This window comes from Oncorhynchus masou, chromosome 30, assembly GCF_036934945.1.
Source record: "Oncorhynchus masou masou isolate Uvic2021 chromosome 30, UVic_Omas_1.1, whole genome shotgun sequence".
NCBI lineage: Eukaryota > Metazoa > Chordata > Actinopteri > Salmoniformes > Salmonidae > Oncorhynchus > Oncorhynchus masou.
The window spans coordinates 71,751,133-71,775,234 of NC_088241.1; the positions used below are offsets into that span (position 1 = coordinate 71,751,133).

Below are 24,102 nucleotides of genomic sequence, written 5' to 3' on the forward strand. Positions count from 1 at the left end.
TTTATCTTGGCCAGGTCGCAGTTGCAAATGAGAAAAAAAATGATGCTCGGGGCCTGGTCTAAAGACATGATGCTAGGGGCCTGGTCTAAAGTCATGCAGGCTAGGGGCCTGGTCTAAAGTAATGATGCTAGGGGCCTGGTCTAAAGTAATGCAGGCTCGGGGCCTGGTCTAAAGTCATGCAGGCTAGGGGCCTGGTCTAAAGTCATGCAGGCTAGGGGCCTGGTCTAAAGTCATGCAGGCTAGGGGCCTGGTCTAAAGTCATGCAGGCTAGGGGCCTGGTCTAAAGTAGGGCAGCATGAAGGGAATCAGGTTATTTTTCAGTCATTGACACAGACACAGGCTGGTTCCAGTAAGAGCAGGCTCACTTTATTGAACCAGAGATGTTTTCCATTTAATCAGTCCTGAAACTGGAAGTCTCTCTTCTCTTCCCACACAAGACTGACAACCTGAACACATTTCTCTTTTTATACCAGGCTGAGATCTCCCCCCCCCTCATGCACTCTCTCTCCCCCCCCCCTCTCTCCAACTGAGCAGATTCCAGTACGCAGGTGAATATTTACCAGAACAGGTACAAATCATTACTCTGCCACCCTGTTTCTAATAGTTCAGTACAATGATTATATAACATTTATTTTGCGGTTTAATTTCAGTGGTTGCAGTTGTGTGTTAGGACATCGTGAGGACTGCTTGCTGAAATACAGTTGCAGTAAAATCGTCCCTATGGATGGAGAAATGTAAAAACGTCTGTGGGCGTTTCATAGGACAGACATACTGAGTAAGATTAACTTCATTCCTCGGCAGTGTCCTTCTTGCTCGTCTCCTGTCCCTCAAAGATGGGGTACTTGCTCTCCACCTCGGCCCAAGTCATGACACCGTTTGCCAGATCACGGATGATTCCTGGCAACTCACTAACCTGGAGAGGAAACAGAAAACAGGCAACCCGGTTCATCAACATGACCTTTCCGTTAATCACTTCTAGTACAGAGCAGTACGTTGCCGCGTATGAAGTAAAGATGTCGTACCTCGGCCCTGATCTGCCTCATGGAGTCGCGGTCCCTCAGAGTGGCGGTGTGGGGCGTCTTGTTCACCGTGTCAAAGTCGATGGTGATGCCGAATGCCACTCCGATCTCGTCTGTTCTGGCGTAGCGCCGCCCAATGGATCCTGACGAGTCGTCCACCTTGTGGGACACGCCCTGTTTGGTCATCGCTTCAGCTGCAGGGAGGGAGGAGAAAGGGTGGGGGAGGGAGACAGAACATGTTAGTTAACTTATGTAGCATCTGACACTGAACACAATATGACACTGAACACAATATGACACTAAATTGTTCTACATTTGTTCTCAAATAATCATGGAATTGTTTTAAACAGAAATAGAGCGTGGAAGGAGTACTTACAGAGTTCCTTAACAAAAGGCATGAATTCCTGGTTTTGGCTCAAAGGAAGGACGGAGCATTTATATGGAGCTACAGTGGTAGGGAAGCTGAAGAACTGGAGACAGAGACATTTCAAACCCATTATTACACTGTAAAACCCTTTAAGAACTACATTCTAACAGCCCAGTCAGTGCATGTACAGTCGTTGTAACATCTGATGCCTCCCTACCGTTCTCTGTTCGTCTCCCTCTCTGACTTGGAATGTGTGCTCGAAGATTGAGTACATGATTCTACCAATGCCAAAGGAGGGTTCGATGACATTAGGGACCACCTCCTCCACTGTAGTGAAGCAGAAACACATTTTGAATCAGTTTAACAAAGTACAGTTGTCTGCTGTCTTCCTGCATGGCTTCCATTCAGTAGAAAGAGGATGTCATTCAACAACCTCCTCTAGAAGACATCTAGGTTGTCTCACCATGCAGGGTCTTCTGAAACCGCTTCACACTGACCATGTCCTTGGTGAGTTTAAAAGTCTTTCCCTCCGTCTCTATGGTGAACTCCCTGGGGGAAGGTTACCATTAAGTTTAGCATCGTCAATGAGACTGGAATATTGCGTACCATTACGGAGGCTAAAGTAGTCAATCTATTGATTCTGTCACATATGACCTATGACCTTCACAACTCACCCGCTGCCGTTGAGCAGCATCTCCTGTTCAGTGATGAAACACTCGTCACAGACAGCTAGGTACTCCATCGCTAGTTTGGCGTCTTTCTTATAGGCTTTACCGATGGCTCCCTTATTGGGCTCAAACTGGACGATATCGACTACTTTGGGTTCTTTAAGAGGCTTCTCGGCCACTAGAGGGACCTTGGTTGCCCGGGCGTGGCACAGCAGGTCGAAACAGGAGCGGTCCGCACAGCCCACTATCTCGATCCAGCCCTGCAGGAAACAGAAGGAACAGAGACAGGGTTATTATGGGGTTAAGGTTAAATCAACACAAGATAAGAACTTCAAATTGTAGACACAGCTAGCAGTGGAGGGTGGGACCGACGTAGGATGTTTTGGTCTCTGCGTCCCAGCAGTCACAGGCGTAGTGGGTTAAGGTTAGGGGTCATGGAGGACCTACGTAGGATGTTTTGGTCTCTGCGTCCCAGCAGTCACAGGCGTAGTGGGCCATCTCGTTGTCCATGTGCTGACGGAAGCGAAGCTTGTCTTTGGCCACACCCACTTTAGTGAGGTAGAGGTAGATTCTCCCGATGAAATATCCCAGGACGGAGTTATTGATCACCCCCTGAGAGAGACAAAGTTATCAATATGACTCTGGTATTGGTTACGTCCTTACTGAAGCTACTGCTATAGCATCCTACCTGCTCCACAGCATCCCCCAGCCTCATGATGTGAGCAGACTGGCCACTGGTCTGGGCCTTGGAGGAGTACAGGATGATCTCCAGGTCAGCCACGTTAGGGAACTTGGGGTGGAACTTCTCAGTCGGGTCCACAAAGTGCTCAATCTCAGCCATGGTGAACTCCCTGGAAGCACCAGCACAACCATTACTATCTCAACAGACCCTCTAACACCACAACAGACTGACAGACTGACTGGTGGAAACTAACACATCACAACAGACTGACAGACTGACTGGTGGAAACTAACACACCACAACAGACTGACAGACTGACTGGTAGAAACTAACACATCACAACAGACTGACTGGTAGAAACTAACACATCACAACAGACTGACTGGTAGAAACTAACACATCACAACAGACTGACTGGTAGAAACTAACACATCACAACAGACTGACTGGTAGAAACTAACACATCACAACAGACTGACAGACTGACTGGTGGAAACTAACACATCACAACAGACTGACTGGTAGAAACTAACACATCACAACAGACTGACTGGTAGAAACTAACACATCACAACAGACTGACAGACTGACTGGTAGAAACTAACACATCACAACAGACTGACTGGTAGAAACTAACACATCACAACAGACTGACTGGTAGAAACTAACACATCACAACAGACTGACTGGTAGAAACTAACACATCACAACAGACTGACTGGTAGAAACTAACACATCACAACAGACTGACTGGTAGAAACTAACACATCACAACAGACTGACTGGTAGAAACTAACACATCACAACAGACTGACTGGTAGAAACTAACACATCACAACAGACTGACTGGTAGAAACTAACACATCACAACAGACTGACTGGTGGAAACTAACACATCACAACAGACTGACAGACTGACTGGTAGAAACTAACACATCACAACAGACTGACAGACTGACTGGTAGAAACTAACACGTCACAACAGACTGACAGGTAGAAACTAACACATCACAACAGACTGACTGGTAGAAACTAACACATCACAACAGACTGACTGGTAGAAACTAACACATCACAACAGACTGACTGGTAGAAACTAACACATCACAACAGACTGACTGGTAGAAACTAACACATCACAACAGACTGACTGGTAGAAACTAACACATCACAACAGACTGACTGGTAGAAACTAACACATCACAACAGACTGACTGGTAGAAACTAACACATCACAACAGACTGACAGACTGACTGGTGGAAACTAACACATCACAACAGACTGACAGACTGACAGGTGGAAACTAACACATCACAACAGACTGACAGACTGACTGGTGGAAACTAACACATCACAACAGACTGACTGGTAGAAACTAACACATCACAACAGACTGACAGACTGACTGGTAGAAACTAACACATCACAACAGACTGACTGGTAGAAACTAACACATCACAACAGACTGACTGGTAGAAACTAACACATCACAACAGACTGACTGGTAGAAACTAACACATCACAACAGACTGACTGGTAGAAACTAACACATCACAACAGACTGACTGGTAGAAACTAACACATCACAACAGACTGACTGGTAGAAACTAACACATCACAACAGACTGACTGGTAGAAACTAACACATCACAACAGACTGACTGGTGGAAACTAACACATCACAACAGACTGACAGACTGACTGGTAGAAACTAACACATCACAACAGACTGACAGACTGACTGGTAGAAACTAACACGTCACAACAGACTGACAGGTAGAAACTAACACATCACAACAGACTGACTGGTAGAAACTAACACATCACAACAGACTGACTGGTAGAAACTAACACATCACAACAGACTGACTGGTAGAAACTAACACATCACAACAGACTGACAGACTGACTGGTGGAAACTAACACATCACAACAGACTGACTGGTAGAAACTAACACATCACAACAGACTGACTGGTAGAAACTAACACATCACAACAGACTGACTGGTAGAAACTAACACATCACAACAGACTGACTGGTAGAAACTAACACATCACAACAGACTGACAGACTGACTGGTAGAAACTAACACATCACAACAGACTGACAGGTAGAAACTAACACATCACAACAGACTGACTGGTAGAAACTAACACATCACAACAGACTGACTGGTGGAAACTAACACATCACAACAGACTGACTGGTAGAAACTAACACATCACAACAGACTGACTGGTAGAAACTAACACATCACAACAGACTGACTGGTGGAAACTAACACATCACAACAGACTGACTGGTAGAAATTAACACATCACAACAGACTGACTGGTAGAAACTAACACATCACAACAGACTGACTGGTAGAAACTAACACATCACAACAGACTGACAGACTGACTGGTAGAAACTCGCACATCACAACAGACTGACAGACTGACTGGTGGAAACTAACACATCACAACAGACTGACAGGTAGAAACTAACACATCACAACAGACTAACAGACTGACTGGTAGAAACTAACACATCACAACAGACTGACAGACTGTCTGGTAGAAACTAACACATCACAACAGACTGACTGGTAGAAACTAACACATCACAACAGACTAACAGACTGACTGGTAGAAACTAACACATCACAACAGACTGACAGACTGACTGGTAGAAACTAACACATCACAACAGACTGACAGACTGACAGGTGGAAACTAACACATCACAACAGACTGACTGGTAGAAACTAACACATCACAACAGACTGACAGGTAGAAACTAACACATCACAACAGACTGACTGGTAGAAACTAACACATCACAACAGACTGACTGGTAGAAACTAACACATCACAACAGACTGACTGGTAGAAACTAACACATCACAACAGACTGACTGGTGGAAACTAACACATCACAACAGACTGACTGGTGGAAACTAACACATCACAACAGACTGACAGACTGACTGGTAGAAACTAACACATCACAACAGACTGACTGGTAGAAACTAACACATCACAACAGACTGACTGGTAGAAACTAACACATCACAACAGACTGACTGGTAGAAACTAACACATCACAACAGACTGACTGGTAGAAACTAACACATCACAACAGACTGACTGGTAGAAACTAACACATCACAACAGACTGACTGGTAGAAACTAACATCACAACAGACTGACAGACTGACAGGTGGAAACTAACACATCACAACAGACTGACAGACTGACTGGTAGAAACTAACACATCACAACAGACTGACTGGTAGAAACTAACACATCACAACAGACTGACTGGTAGAAACTAACACATCACAACAGACTGACTGGTAGAAACTAACACATCACAACAGACTGACTGGTAGAAACTAACACATCACAACAGACTGACTGGTAGAAACTAACACATCACAACAGACTGACTGGTAGAAACTAACACATCACAACAGACTGACTGGTAGAAACTAACACATCACAACAGACTGACTGGTAGAAACTAACACATCACAACAGACTGACTGGTAGAAACTAACACATCACAACAGACTGACAGACTGACTGGTAGAAACTAACACATCACAACAGACTGACTGGTAGAAACTAACACATCACAACAGACTGACTGGTAGAAACTAACACATCACAACAGACTGACAGACTGACTGGTGGAAACTAACACATCACAACAGACTGACAGACTGACTGGTAGAAACTAACACATCACAACAGACTGACAGACTGACTGGTAGAAACTAACACGTCACAACAGACTGACAGGTAGAAACTAACACATCACAACAGACTGACTGGTAGAAACTAACACATCACAACAGACTGACTGGTAGAAACTAACACATCACAACAGACTGACTGGTAGAAACTAACACATCACAACAGACTGACTGGTAGAAACTAACACATCACAACAGACTGACTGGTAGAAACTAACACATCACAACAGACTGACTGGTAGAAACTAACACATCACAACAGACTGACTGGTAGAAACTAACACATCACAACAGACTGACTGGTAGAAACTAACACGTCACAACAGACTGACTGGTAGAAACTAACACATCACAACAGACTGACTGGTAGAAACTAACACATCACAACAGACTGACAGACTGACAGGTGGAAACTAACACATCACAACAGACTGACTGGTAGAAACTAACACATCACAACAGACTGACTGGTAGAAACTAACACATCACAACAGACTGACAGGTGGAAACTAACACATCACAACAGACTGACTGGTAGAAACTAACACATCACAACAGACTGACAGGTAGAAACTAACACATCACAACAGACTGACTGGTAGAAACTAACACATCACAACAGACTGACTGGTGGAAACTAACACATCACAACAGACTGACTGGTAGAAACTAACACATCACAACAGACTGACTGGTAGAAACTAACACATCACAACAGACTGACTGGTGGAAACTAACACATCACAACAGACTGACTGGTAGAAACTAACACATCACAACAGACTGACAGACTGACTGGTAGAAACTCGCACATCACAACAGACTGACAGACTGACTGGTGGAAACTAACACGTCACAACAGACTGACTGGTAGAAACTAACACATCACAACAGACTGACTGGTAGAAACTAACACATCACAACAGACTGACTGGTAGAAACTAACACATCACAACAGACTGTCTGGTAGAAACTAACACATCACAACAGACTGACTGGTAGAAACTAACACATCACAACAGACTGACAGACTGACTGGTAGAAACTCGCACATCACAACAGACTGACAGACTGACTGGTGGAAACTAACACGTCACAACAGACTGACTGGTAGAAACTAACACATCACAACAGACTGACTGGTAGAAACTAACACATCACAACAGACTGACTGGTAGAAACTAACACATCACAACAGACTGACTGGTAGAAACTAACACATCACAACAGACTGACTGGTAGAAACTAACACATCACAACAGACTGACTGGTAGAAACTAACACATCACAACAGACTGACTGGTAGAAACTAACACATCACAACAGACTGACTGGTAGAAACTAACACATCACAACAGACTGACTGGTAGAAACTAACACATCACAACAGACTGACAGACTGACTGGTAGAAACTAACACATCACAACAGACTGACTGGTAGAAACTAACACATCACAACAGACTGACAGACTGACTGGTAGAAACTAACACATCACAACAGACTGACTGGTAGAAACTAACACATCACAACAGACTGACTGGTAGAAACTAACACATCACAACAGACTGACTGGTAGAAACTAACACATCACAACAGACTGACTGGTAGAAACTAACACATCACAACAGACTGACTGGTAGAAACTAACACATCACAACAGACTGACTGGTAGAAACTAACACATCACAACAGACTGACAGACTGACTGGTAGAAACTAACACATCACAACAGACTGACTGGTAGAAACTAACACATCACAACAGACTGACTGGTAGAAACTAACACATCACAACAGACTGACAGACTGACTGGTAGAAACTAACACATCACAACAGACTGACAGACTGACTGGTAGAAACTAACACATCACAACAGACTGACTGGTAGAAACTAACACATCACAACAGACTGACTGGTAGAAACTAACACATCACAACAGACTGACTGGTAGAAACTAACACATCACAACAGACTGACAGACTGACTGGTAGAAACTAACACATCACAACAGACTGACAGACTGACTGGTAGAAACTAACACATCACAACAGACTGACTGGTAGAAACTAACACATCACAACAGACTGACTGGTAGAAACTAACACATCACAACAGACTGACTGGTAGAAACTAACACATCACAACAGACTGACTGGTAGAAACTAACACATCACAACAGACTGACTGGTAGAAACTAACACATCACAACAGACTGACTGGTAGAAACTAACACATCACAACAGACTGACTGGTAGAAACTAACACATCACAACAGACTGTCTGGTAGAAACTAACACATCACAACAGACTGACTGGTAGAAACTAACACATCACAACAGACTGACTGGTAGAAACTAACACATCACAACAGACTGACTGGTAGAAACTAACACATCACAACAGACTGACTGACTGACTGACTGGTAGAAACTAACACATCAGAACAGACTGACTGGTAGAAACTAACACATCACAACAGACTGACTGGTAGAAACTAACACATCACAACAGACTGACTGGTAGAAACTAACACATCACAACAGACTGACTGGTAGAAACTAACACATCACAACAGACTGACAGACTGACTGGTAGAAACTAACACATCACAACAGACTGACTGGTAGAAACTAACACATCACAACAGACTGACAGACTGACTGGTAGAAACTAACACATCACAACAGACTGACTGGTAGAAACTAACACATCACAACAGACTGACTGGTAGAAACTAACACATCACAACAGACTGACTGGTAGAAACTAACACATCACAACAGACTGACTGGTAGAAACTAACACATCACAACAGACTGACTGGTAGAAACTAACACATCACAACAGACTGACTGGTAGAAACTAACACATCACAACAGACTGACTGGTAGAAACTAACACATCACAACAGACTGTCTGGTAGAAACTAACACATCACAACAGACTGACTGGTAGAAACTAACACATCACAACAGACTGACTGGTAGAAACTAACACATCACAACAGACTGACAGACTGACTGGTAGAAACTAACACATCACAACAGACTGACTGGTAGAAACTAACACATCACAACAGACTGACTGGTAGAAACTAACACATCACAACAGACTGACTGGTAGAAACTAACACATCACAACAGACTGACTGGTGGAAACTAACACATCACAACAGACTGACTGGTAGAAACTAACACATCACAACAGACTGACAGACTGACTGGTAGAAACTAACACATCACAACAGACTGACTGGTAGAAACTAACACATCACAACAGACTGACAGACTGACTGGTAGAAACTAACACATCACAACAGACTGACAGACTGACTGGTAGAAACTAACACATCACAACAGACTGACTGGTAGAAACTAACACATCACAACAGACTGACAGACTGACTGGTAGAAACTAACACATCACAACAGACTGACTGGTAGAAACTAACACATCACAACAGACTGACAGACTGACTGGTAGAAACTAACACATCACAACAGACTGACTGGTAGAAACTAACACATCACAACAGACTGACAGACTGACTGGTAGAAACTAACACATCACAACAGACTGACTGGTAGAAACTAACACATCACAACAGACTGACTGGTAGAAACTAACACATCACAACAGACTGACTGGTAGAAACTAACACATCACAACAGACTGACTGGTAGAAACTAACACATCACAACAGACTGACTGGTAGAAACTAACACATCACAACAGACTGACTGGTAGAAACTAACACATCACAACAGACTGACTGGTAGAAACTAACACATCACAACAGACTGACTGGTAGAAACTAACACATCACAACAGACTGACTGGTAGAAACTAACACATCACAACAGACTGACTGGTAGAAACTAACACATCACAACAGACTGACTGGTAGAAACTAACACATCACAACAGACTGACTGGTAGAAACTAACACATCACAACAGACTGACTGGTAGAAACTAACACATCACAACAGACTGACTGGTAGAAACTAACACATCACAACAGACTGACTGGTAGAAACTAACACATCACAACAGACTGACTGGTAGAAACTAACACATCACAACAGACTGACAGACTGACTGGTAGAAACTAACACATCACAACAGACTGACAGACTGACTGGTAGAAACTAACACATCACAACAGACTGACTGGTAGAAACTAACACATCACAACAGACTGACTGGTAGAAACTAACACATCACAACAGACTGACAGACTGACTGGTAGAAACTAACACATCACAACAGACTGACTGGTAGAAACTAACACATCACAACAGACTGACTGGTAGAAACTAACACATCACAACAGACTGACTGGTAGAAACTAACACATCACAACAGACTGACTGGTAGAAACTAACACATCACAACAGACTGACTGGTAGAAACTAACACATCACAACAGACTGACTGGTAGAAACTAACACATCACAACAGACTGACTGGTAGAAACTAACACATCACAACAGACTGACTGGTAGAAACTAACACATCACACTACAGACTGACTGGTAGAAACTAACACATCACAACAGACTGACTGGTAGAAACTAACACACCACAACAGACTGACAGACTGACTGGTAGAAACTAACACATCACAACAGACTGACTGGTAGAAACTAACACATCACAACAGACTGACTGGTAGAAACTAACACATCACAACAGACTGACTGGTAGAAACTAACACATCACAACAGACTGACTGGTAGAAACTAACACATCACAACAGACTGACTGGTAGAAACTAACACATCACAACAGACTGACTGGTAGAAACTAACACATCACAACAGACTGACTGGTAGAAACTAACACATCACAACAGACTGACTGGTAGAAACTAACACATCACAACAGACTGACTGGTAGAAACTAACACATCACAACAGACTGACTGGTAGAAACTAACACGTCACAACAGACTGACAGACTGACTGGTAGAAACTAACACGTCACAACAGACTGACTGGTAGAAACTAACACGTCACAACAGACTGACTGGTAGAAACTAACACATCACAACAGACTGACTGGTAGAAACTAACACATCACAACAGACTGACAGACTGACTGGTAGAAACTAACACATCACAACAGACTGACAGACTGACTGGTAGAAACTAACACATCACAACAGACTGACTGGTAGAAACTAACACATCACAACAGACTGACTGGTAGAAACTAACACATCACAACAGACTGACTGGTAGAAACTAACACATCACAACAGACTGACTGGTAGAAACTAACACATCACAACAGACTGACAGACTGACTGGTAGAAACTAACACATCACAACAGACTGACAGACTGACTGGTAGAAACTAACACATCACAACAGACTGACAGACTGACTGGTAGAAACTAACACATCACAACAGACTGACAGACTGACTGGTAGAAACTAACACATCACAACAGACTGACAGACTGGTAGAAACTAACACATCACAACAGACTGACAGACTGGTAGAAACTAACACATCACAACAGACTGACTGGTAGAAACTAACACATCACAACAGACTGACTGGTAGAAACTAACACATCACAACAGACTGACTGGTAGAAACTAACACTTCACAACAGACTGACTGGTAGAAACTAACACATCACAACAGACTGACTGGTAGAAACTAACACATCACAACAGACTGACTGGTAGAAACTAACACATTACATTTACATTTAAGTCATTTAGCAGACGCTCTTATCCAGAGCGACTTACAAATTTAACTAGGCAAGTCTGTTATGAACAAATTCTTATTTTCAATGACGGCCTAGGAACAGTGGGTTAACTGCCTGTTCAGGGGCAGAACGACAGATTTGTACCTTGTCAGCTCAGGGGTTTGAACTCGCAACCTTCTGGTTACTAGTCCAACACTCTAACCACTAGGCCACCCTGCCGCCACACATCACAACAGACTGACTGGTAGAAACTAACACATCACAACAGACTGACTGGTAGAAACTAACACATCACAACAGACTGACTGGTAGAAACTAACACATCACAACAGACTGACTGGTAGAAACTAACACATCACAACAGACTGACTGGTAGAAACTAACACATCACAACAGACTGACTGGTAGAAACTAACACATCACAACAGACTGACTGGTAGAAACTAACACACCACAACAGACTGACTGGTAGAAACTAACACATCACAACAGACTGACTGGTAGAAACTAACACATCACAACAGACTGACTGGTAGAAACTAACACATCACAACAGACTGACTGGTAGAAACTAACACATCACAACAGACTGACTGGTAGAAACTAACACATCACAACAGACTGACTGGTAGAAACTAACACATCACAACAGACTGACTGGTAGAAACTAACACATCACAACAGACTGACTGGTGGAAACTAACACATCACAACAGACTGACTGGTAGAAACTAACACATCACAACAGACTGACTGGTAGAAACTAACACATCACAACAGACTGACTGGTAGAAACTAACACATCACAACAGACTGACTGGTAGAAACTAACACATCACAACAGACTGACAGGTAGAAACTAACACATCACAACAGACTGACAGGTAGAAACTAACACATCACAACAGACTGACAGGTAGAAACTAACACATCACAACAGACTGACTGGTAGAAACTAACACATCACAACAGACTGACTGGTAGAAACTAACACATCACAACAGACTGACTGGTAGAAACTAACACATCACAACAGACTGACTGGTAGAAACTAACACATCACAACAGACTGACTGGTAGAAACTAACACATCACAACAGACTGACTGGTAGAAACTAACACATCACAACAGACTGACAGACTGACTGGTAGAAACTAACACATCACAACAGACTGACTGGTAGAAACTAACACATCACAACAGACTGACTGGTAGAAACTAACACATCACAACAGACTGACAGACTGACAGGTGGAAACTAACACATCACAACAGACTGACTGGTAGAAACTAACACATCACAACAGACTGACAGGTAGAAACTAACACATCACAACAGACTGACTGGTAGAAACTAACACATCACAACAGACTGACTGGTGGAAACTAACACATCACAACAGACTGACTGGTAGAAACTAACACATCACAACAGACTGACTGGTAGAAACTAACACATCACAACAGACTGACTGGTGGAAACTAACACATCACAACAGACTGACTGGTAGAAACTAACACATCACAACAGACTGACAGACTGACTGGTAGAAACTAGCACATCACAACAGACTGACAGACTGACTGGTGGAAACTAACACGTCACAACAGACTGACTGGTAGAAACTAACACATCACAACAGACTGACTGGTAGAAACTAACACATCACAACAGACTGACTGGTAGAAACTAACACATCACAACAGACTGTCTGGTAGAAACTAACACATCACAACAGACTGACTGGTAGAAACTAACACATCACAACAGACTAACAGACTGACTGGTAGAAACTAACACATCACAACAGACTGACAGACTGACTGGTAGAAACTCGCACATCACAACAGACTGACAGACTGACTGATGGAAACTAACACGTCACAACAGACTGACTGGTAGAAACTAACACATCACAACAGACTGACTGGTAGAAACTAACACATCACAACAGACTGACTGGTAGAAACTAACACATCACAACAGACTGTCTGGTAGAAACTAACACATCACAACAGACTGACTGGTAGAAACTAACACATCACAACAGACTGACTGGTAGAAACTAACACATCACAACAGACTGACTGGTAGAAACTAACACATCACAACAGACTGACAGACTGACTGGTAGAAACTAACACATCACAACAGACTGACTGGTAGAAACTAACACATCACAACAGACTGACAGACTGACTGGTAGAAACTAACACATCACAACAGACTGACAGACTGACTGGTAGAAACTAACACATCACAACAGACTGACAGACTGACTGGTAGAAACTAACACATCACAACAGACTGACTGGTAGAAACTAACACATCACAACAGACTGACTGGTAGAAACTAACACATCACAACAGACTGACTGGTAGAAACTAACACATCACAACAGACTGACTGGTAGAAACTAACACATCACAACAGACTGTCTGGTAGAAACTAACACATCACAACAGACTGACTGGTAGAAACTAACACATCACAACAGACTGACTGGTAGAAACTAACACATCACAACAGACTGACAGACTGACTGGTAGAAACTAACACATCACAACAGACTGACAGACTGACTGGTAGAAACTAACACATCACAACAGACTGACTGGTAGAAACTAACACATCACAACAGACTGACTGGTAGAAACTAACACATCACAACAGACTGACAGACTGACTGGTAGAAACTAACACATCACAACAGACTGACAGACTGACTGGTAGAAACTAACACATCACAACAGACTGACTGGTAGAAACTAACACATCACAACAGACTGACTGGTAGAAACTAACACATCACAACAGACTGACTGGTAGAAACTAACACATCACAACAGACTGACTGGTAGAAACTAACACATCACAACAGACTGTCTGGTAGAAACTAACACATCACAACAGACTGACTGGTAGAAACTAACACATCACAACAGACTGACTGGTAGAAACTAACACATCACAACAGACTGACAGACTGACTGGTAGAAACTAACACATCACAACAGACTGACAGACTGACTGGTACTAACACATCACAACAGACTGACTGGTAGAAACTAACACATCACAACAGACTGACTGGTAGAAACTAACACATCACAACAGACTGACTGGTAGAAACTAACACATCACAACAGACTGACTGGTAGAAACTAACACATCACAACAGACTGACTGGTAGAAACTAACACATCACAACAGACTGACAGACTGGTAGAAACTAACACATCACAACAGACTGACTGGGTAGAAACTAACACATCACAACAGACTGACTGGTAGAAACTAACACATCACAACAGACTGACAGACTGACTGGTAGAAACTAACACATCACAACAGACTGACAGACTGACTGGTAGAAACTAACACATCACAACAGACTGACAGACTGACTGGTAGAAACTAACACATCACAACAGACTGACTGGTAGAAACTAACACATCACAACAGACTGACTGGTAGAAACTAACACATCACAACAGACTGACTGGTAGAAACTAACACATCACAACAGACTGACTGGTAGAAACTAACACATCACAACAGACTGACTGGTAGAAACTAACACATCACAACAGACTGACTGGTAGAAACTAACACATCACAACAGACTGTCTGGTAGAAACTAACACATCACAACAGACTGACTGGTAGAAACTAACACATCACAACAGACTGACTGGTAGAAACTAACACATCACAACAGACTGACAGACTGACTGGTAGAAACTAACATCACAACAGACTGTCTGGTAGAAACTAACACATCACAACAGACTGTCTGGTAGAAACTAACACATCACAACAGACTGACTGGTAGAAACTAACACATCACAACAGACTGACTGGTAGAAACTAACACATCACAACAGACTGACAGACTGACTGGTAGAAACTAACACATCACAACAGACTGACTGGTAGAAACTAACACATCACAACAGACTGACAGACTGACTGGTAGAAACTAACACATCACAACAGACTGACTGGTAGAAACTAACACATCACAACAGACTGACAGACTGACTGGTAGAAACTAACACATCACAACAGACTGACTGGTAGAAACTAACACATCACAACAGACTGACTGGTAGAAACTAACACATCACAACAGACTGACAGACTGACTGGTAGAAACTAACACATCACAACAGACTGACTGGTAGAAACTAACACATCACAACAGACTGACTGGTAGAAACTAACACATCACAACAGACTGACTGGTAGAAACTAACACATCACAACAGACTGACTGGTAGAAACTAACACATCACAACAGACTGACTGGTAGAAACTAACACATCACAACAGACTGACTGGTAGAAACTAACACATCACAACAGACTGACTGGTAGAAACTAACACATCACAACAGACTGACTGGTAGAAACTAACACATCACAACAGACTGACTGGTAGAAACTAACTGACATCACATCACAACAGACTGACTGGTAGAAACTAACACATCACAACAGACTGACTGGTAGAAACTAACACATCACAACAGACTGACTGGTAGAAACTAACACATCACAACAGACTGACTGGTAGAAACTAACACATCACAACAGACTGACTGGTAGAAACTAACACATCACAACAGACTGACTGGTAGAAACTAACACATCACAACAGACTGACTGGTAGAAACTAACACATCACAACAGACTGACTGGTAGAAACTAACACATCACAACAGACTGACTGGTAGAAACTAACACATCACAACAGACTGACTGGTAGAAACTAACACATCACAACAGACTGACTGGTAGAAACTAACACATCACAACAGACTGACTGGTAGAAACTAACACATCACAACAGACTGACTGGTAGAAACTAACACATCACAACAGACTGACTGGTAGAAACTAACACATCACAACAGACTGACTGGTAGAAACTAACACATCACAACAGACTGACTGGTAGAAACTAACACATCACAACAGACTGACTGGTAGAAACTAACACATCACAACAGACTGACTGGTAGAAACTAACACATCACAACAGACTGACTGGTAGAAACTAACACATCACAACAGACTGACTGGTAGAAACTAACACATCACAACAGACTGACTGGTAGAAACTAACACATCACAACAGACTGACAGACTGGTAGAAACTAACACATCACAACAGACTGACAGACTGGTAGAAACTAACACATCACAACAGACTGACAGACTGGTAGAAACTAACACATCACAACAGACTGACAGACTGGTAGAAACTAACACATCACAACAGACTGACAGACTGGTAGAAACTAACACATCACAACAGACTGACAGACTGGTAGAAACTAACACATCACAACAGACTGACAGACTGGTAGAAACTAACACATCACAACAGACTGACAGACTGGTAGAAACTAACACATCACAACAGACTGACAGACTGGTAGAAACTAACACATCACAACAGACTGACAGACTGGTAGAAACTAACACATCACAACAGACTGACAGACTGGTAGAAACTAACACATCACAACAGACTGACTGGTAGAAACTAACACATCACAACAGACTGACTGGTAGAAACTAACACATCACAACAGACTGACTGGTAGAAACTAACACATCACAACAGACTGACTGGTAGAAACTAACACATCACAACAGACTGACTGGTAGAAACTAACACATCACAACAGACTGACTGGTAGAAACTAACACATCACAACAGACTGACTGGTAGAAACTAACACTTCACAACAGACTGACTGGTAGAAACTAACACATCACAACAGACTGACTGGTAGAAACTAACACATCACAACAGACTGACTGGTAGAAACTAACACATCACAACAGACTGACTGGTAGAAACTCGCACATCACAACAGACTGACTGGTAGAAACTCGCACATCACAACAGACTGACAGACTGACTGGTAGAAACTAACACATCACAACAGACTGACTGGTAGAAACTAACACATCACAACAGACTGACTGGTAGAAACTAACACATCACAACAGACTGACTGGTAGAAACTAACACATCACAACAGACTGACTGGTAGAAACTAACACATCACAACAGACTGACTGGTAGAAACTAACACATCACAACAGACTGACTGGTAGAAACTAACACATCACAACAGACTGACTGGTAGAAACTAACACATCACAACAGACTGACTGGTAGAAACTAACACATCACAACAGACTGACTGGTGGAAACTAACACATCACAACAGACTGACTGGTAGAAACTAACACATCACAACAGACTGACTGGTAGAAACTAACACATCACAACAGACTGACTGGTAGAAACTAACACATCACAACAGACTGACTGGTAGAAACTAACACATCACAACAGACTGACTGGTAGAAACTAACACATCACAACAGACTGACAGGTAGAAACTAACACATCACAACAGACTGACTGGTAGAAACTAACACATCACAACAGACTGACTGGTAGAAACTAACACATCACAACAGACTGACTGGTAGAAACTAACACATCACAACAGACTGACTGGTAGAAACTAACACATCACAACAGACTGACTGGTAGAAACTAACACATCACAACAGACTGACTGGTAGAAACTAACACATCACAACAGACTGACTGGTAGAAACTCGCACATCACAACAGACTGACTGGTAGAAACTAACACATCACAACAGACTGACAGACTGACTGGTAGAAACTAACACATCACAACAGACTGACAGACTGACTGGTAGAAACTAACACATCACAACAGACTGACTGGTAGAAACTAACACATCACAACAGACTGACTGGTAGAAACTAACACATCACAACAGACTGACTGGTAGAAACTAACACATCACAACAGACTGACTGGTAGAAACTAACACACCACAACAGACTGACTGGTAGAAACTAACACACCACAACAGACTGACTGGTAGAAACTAACACATCACAACAGACTGACTGGTAGAAACTAACACATCACAACAGACTGACTGGTAGAAACTAACACATCACAACAGACTGACTGGTAGAAACTAACACATCACAACAGACTGACTGGTAGAAACTAACACATCACAACAGACTGACTGGTAGAAACTAACACATCACAACAGACTGACTGGTAGAAACTAACACATCACAACAGACTGACTGGTAGAAACTAACACATCACAACAGACTGACTGGTAGAAACTAACACATCACAACAGACTGACTGGTAGAAACTAACACATCACAACAGACTGACTGGTAGAAACTAACACATCACAACAGACTGACTGGTAGAAACTAACACATCACAACAGACTGACTGGTAGAAACTAACACATCACAACAGACTGACTGGTAGAAACTAACACATCACAACAGACTGACTGGTAGAAACTAACACATCACAACAGACTGACTGGTAGAAACTAACACATCACAACAGACTGACTGGTAGAAACTAACACATCACAACAGACTGACTGGTAGAAACTAACACATCACAACAGACTGACTGGTAGAAACTAACACATCACAACAGACTGACAGACTGACTGGTAGAAACTAACACATCACAACAGACTGACTGGTAGAAACTAACACATCACAACAGACTGACTGGTAGAAACTAACACATCACAACAGACTGACTGGTAGAAACTAACATAGCTTCATCTCCAGACTAGAACTCACCTGACACGGATGAGTCCTGAGCGAGGTGAGATCTCGTTCCTGAAGGAGTTGCCGATCTGAGCAGCAGCGAAGGGAAGCTTTCCCTGGTTGAATTCCAACAGACGCTTGAAGTTGAGGAAGATTCCCTGAGCCGTTTCAGGCCTCAAGTAGCTGCAGAACACAGTCAGACACACTCGGTAAAACACTGGTACTGGTCCACAACTAATGTTCAAAGGCAAAACTACCAAAGGCAGCATTGGTAACCCTACAGTACATCCCACCCAGTACAACCAACATCTGGGTACAGAGTGAGTAATTACTTCATTACCCTGTCATGTTTCCCCCTGGTCCGATAGACGTCTGGAACATCAGGTTGAAGAGATGAGGGGCTGAAACCTCATTTCCTGTGGTGGGGGACTTGACACTGTATTTCACAAAGAGGTCAGTCAACTCCTGTTGAGTGTAGTTGTCCATCTGGAGACCCATGAAAACAATGTCAGTCACTTGATGACATAAACAATAACTTTGAGCTCCATTTATGCAGTCGGGGATTGCTGAAGGTATAGTCTATATATATTCTAGTATATCTGCTGCATGTCTCTAAACCACTACCAACCTGAGTGACCACTTCCTCCATCTCGGCCTTATTCTCTGCAGGACACTTCTTATCAGACATCAGCTTCTGGAGGTGAGCTGAACAGAGAAACACAGGGGACAGTCATATCTACTGGGACAGTTTGTTGTTTCAGACAAAGACTAGTTGTATTAGTCGTATGTACAGGATACACATGGGTATACACCGTCCAACCAAATGCTTACTGCAGGTAAGCAACAATAAGACATAATAAAATACAACAATAGCAACAAAGTGAATGGCTCAGTAGAATAGAATAAATGTTTTAGTATAATACAGGAAGACAATGTATAGTCCAATATTTACACATTTTGGGGAAGGGGGGACAGTGTAGAAACTGAACAGTATAATAACAGTCTGGTAGCAGCAGTAGTGATGTGTGACAGAGTACTGCCAGGCCTCAGCCAACTGATGCACAGGGACAACAGAGTACTGCCAGGCCTCAGCCAACTGATGCACAGGGACAACAGTACTGCCAGGCCTCAGCCAACTGATGCACAGGGACAACAGAGTACTGCCAGGCCTCAGCCAACTGATGCACAGGGACAACAGAGTACTGCCAGGCCTCAGCCAACTGATGCACAGGGACAACAGAGTACTGCCAGGCCTCAGCCAACTGATGCACAGGGACAACAGTACTGCCAGGCCTCAGCCAACTGATGCACAGGGACAACAGAGTACTGCCAGGCCTCAGCCAACTGATGCACAGGGACAACAGAGTACTGCCAGGCCTCAGCCAACTGATGCACAGGGACAACAGTACTGCCAGGCCTCAGCCAACTGATGCACAGGGACAACAGTACTGCCAGGCCTCAGCCAACTGATGCACAGGGACAACAGAGTACTGCCAGGCCTCAGCCAAATGATGCACAGGGACAACAGAGTACTGCCAGGCCTCAGCCAACTGATGCACAGGGACAACAGTACTGCCAGGCCTCAGCCAACTGATGCACAGGGACAACAGTACTGCCAGGCCTCAGCCAACTGATGCACAGGGACAACAGAGTACTGCCAGGCCTCAGCCAAATGATGCACAGGGACAACAGAGTACTGCCAGGCCTCAGCCAACTGATGCACAGGGACAACAGAGTACTGCCAGGCCTCAGCCAACTGATGCACAGGGACAACAGAGTACTGAAGAAAGGTTTGACTTCTGGAATGTCAGGGCTCAATTCTATTATATTGATGTCGAGGTTGGGAAATACCAGTGAATAAGGCATTTCTCTTTTTCAAACCACTTCAAGAGTATAGACTAACCTTTGAGGAGGTGGTCTGCCCTGAAACACTCTCCGTTCTTCACGTCTTTCACCATGTAGTCCGCAAACTTGTCCACGTGTCCAGACGTCCTGTAGACATAATAGCACATTATACCCAAATGTTCAGATTGAAACAGAGCAGTCACCTGTACTAAATCTCTAAGAACCACCAGGCACCCTGTCTGTCTGTCTGAACCCCCTGTCTGTCTGTCTGTCTGTCTGAACCCCCTGTCTGTCTGTCTGTCTGTCTGAACCCCCTGTCTGTCTGTCTGTCTGTCTGAACCCCCTGTCTGTCTGTCTGTCTGTCTGAACCCCCTGTCTGTCTGTCTGTCTGTCTGAACCCCCTGTCTGTCTGTCTGTCTGTCTGAACCCCCTGTCTGTCTGTCTGAACCCCCTGTCTGTCTGTCTGAACGAACCCCCTGTCTGTCTGTCTGTCTGAACCCCCTGTCTGTCTGTCTGTCTGAACCCCCTGTCTGTCTGTCTGTCTGAACCCCCTGTCTGTCTGTCTGTCTGAACCCCCTGTCTGTCTGTCTGTCTGAACCCCCTGTCTGTCTGTCTGTCTGAACCCCCTGTCTGTCTGTCTGTCTGAACCCCCTGTCTGTCTGTCTGAACCCCCTGTCTGTCTGTCTGAACCCCCTGTCGGTCTGTCTGAACCCCCTGTCTGTCTGTCTGAACCCCCTGTCTGTCTGTCTGAACCCCCTGTCTGTCTGTCTGAACCCCCTGTCTGTCTGTCTGAACCCCCTGTCTGTCTGTCTGAACCCCCTGTCTGTCTGTCTGAACCCCCTGTCTGTCTGTCTGAACCCCCTGTCGGTCTGTCAATTGTAGCTGGGGATTTTAACAAAGCAAATCTGAGGACTGCTGCCCGAAATTCTATCAACATATTGACTGCGTGACTAAGATTCTCGACCATTGCTTTTCAAACTTCCGTAACGCTTACAAGGCCCTCCCCCGCCTTCCTTTCAGCAAATCTGACCATGAATCCATCTTGCGCCTCCCGTCCTATAGACAGAAACTCAAACTGGAAGTGCCTGTGCTTCGTACTATTCAACGCTGGTCTGAAGAATCAGAATCCACACTTCAGGATTGTTTTGATCATGTGGACTGGGATTTGTTTGATAAGTGTCATATCTTTGCACTCTGAGGAGAACACAATGCCCTATCCTATCCGGACAAGGAATATCTATGTAAGAATGCTGTTTATTGACTACAGCTCAGCATTTAACACCATAGTACCCTCCAAGTCTCAACCCCACCCTGTGCAACTGGGTCCTGGAATTCCTGAAGGGCAGCCCCAGGTGGTGAAGGTAGGAAACAACATCTCCACTTTGCTGATCCTCAACACTGGGGTCCCACAAGGGTGCGTGCTCAGCCCCCTCCTGTAGTCCCTGTTCACCCATGACTGCATGGCCATGCACGCCTCCAACTCAACCATCAAGTTTGCAGACGACACAACAGTAGTGGGCTTGATTACCAATGATGACGAGACGGCCTACAGGGAGGAGGTGAAGGCTCTGATAGTGTGGTGCCAGGAAAACAACCTCTCACTCAACATCAACAGAAACAAAGGAGATGATTGTGGACTTCCGAAAACAGCAGAGGACCTAAGGCTGGGCGATAAATCAATCATTAGAGCTAATTACTTCCCTCAATCCCGATATAAAAAACGTCTAGATTCATTTTCGATAATATCGATAATAATTAGGTACAACAGTCCATTTCACCTCTGTGATGCAGCAGGAAGGTACAGAGAAGTGACAATATGCACATGGAGAGGCCCACTAAAAACCACCTGGAGTGATGGAGTAGCCATGAACTATTAACCACTAAATGAGTGATGGAGTAGCCATGAACTATTAACCACTAAATGAGTGATGGAGTAGCCACTATTAACCACTAAATGAGTGATGGAGTAGGCACTATTAACCACTAAATGAGTGATGCAAAAACAGTGGCAGTGATAGCCATGGAGAAGGAGCAGCTTCCAACGAAGAAATCTTTGTTAAAAAGGGTTACACTGTTTCAATCAATTGGAAGCGGTTTGGCTTTTTGAAGTCTGACAAAGAGCAGAGCAACGTTCGGTGCAAATTGTGCCGTAGACAGGTGGCTACCAAGTCTGGTAATACGACAAACCTTTTTCAACATCTGAAGCAAAATCATTCTTTGGAACATGCAGGAAGTTTGAGTTTGCTCCACGGTATTGATCAACGCCCCTCAAGCACCAGCCAATCTAGTGATGTTTGCCCGAAGCAGTCAACACTGACAGCGTTTATGCCCTACAAGCAAACATCGAAAAGACAAAGACATCACAAATGCTATTATGCAT

The 24,102-nt window shown here is 43.5% G+C and overlaps 1 protein-coding gene across 1 annotated transcript in view; it reads right to left on the bottom strand.

Annotated features, from left to right (window-relative positions):
• Window positions 1-344: 344 nt before the first annotated feature.
• The window catches only part of gars1 (glycyl-tRNA synthetase 1), a 41,904-nt gene continuing 18,146 nt past the window's right edge, over window positions 345-24,102 (bottom strand). The window contains exons 5-16 of the mRNA XM_064949703.1: window positions 21,781-21,869; window positions 20,506-20,582; window positions 20,218-20,363; window positions 19,911-20,060; window positions 2,743-2,905; window positions 2,502-2,666; window positions 2,061-2,314; window positions 1,850-1,935; window positions 1,604-1,713; window positions 1,396-1,489; window positions 1,023-1,213; window positions 345-913 (exon numbers count right to left, since the gene is read on the bottom strand). Of these exons, the coding sequence (XP_064805775.1) occupies window positions 788-913; window positions 1,023-1,213; window positions 1,396-1,489; window positions 1,604-1,713; window positions 1,850-1,935; window positions 2,061-2,314; window positions 2,502-2,666; window positions 2,743-2,905; window positions 19,911-20,060; window positions 20,218-20,363; window positions 20,506-20,582; window positions 21,781-21,869 (1,651 nt within the window). The 3' untranslated portion in view covers window positions 345-787. The remainder of the gene's footprint in view (window positions 914-1,022; window positions 1,214-1,395; window positions 1,490-1,603; window positions 1,714-1,849; window positions 1,936-2,060; window positions 2,315-2,501; window positions 2,667-2,742; window positions 2,906-19,910; window positions 20,061-20,217; window positions 20,364-20,505; window positions 20,583-21,780; window positions 21,870-24,102) is intronic.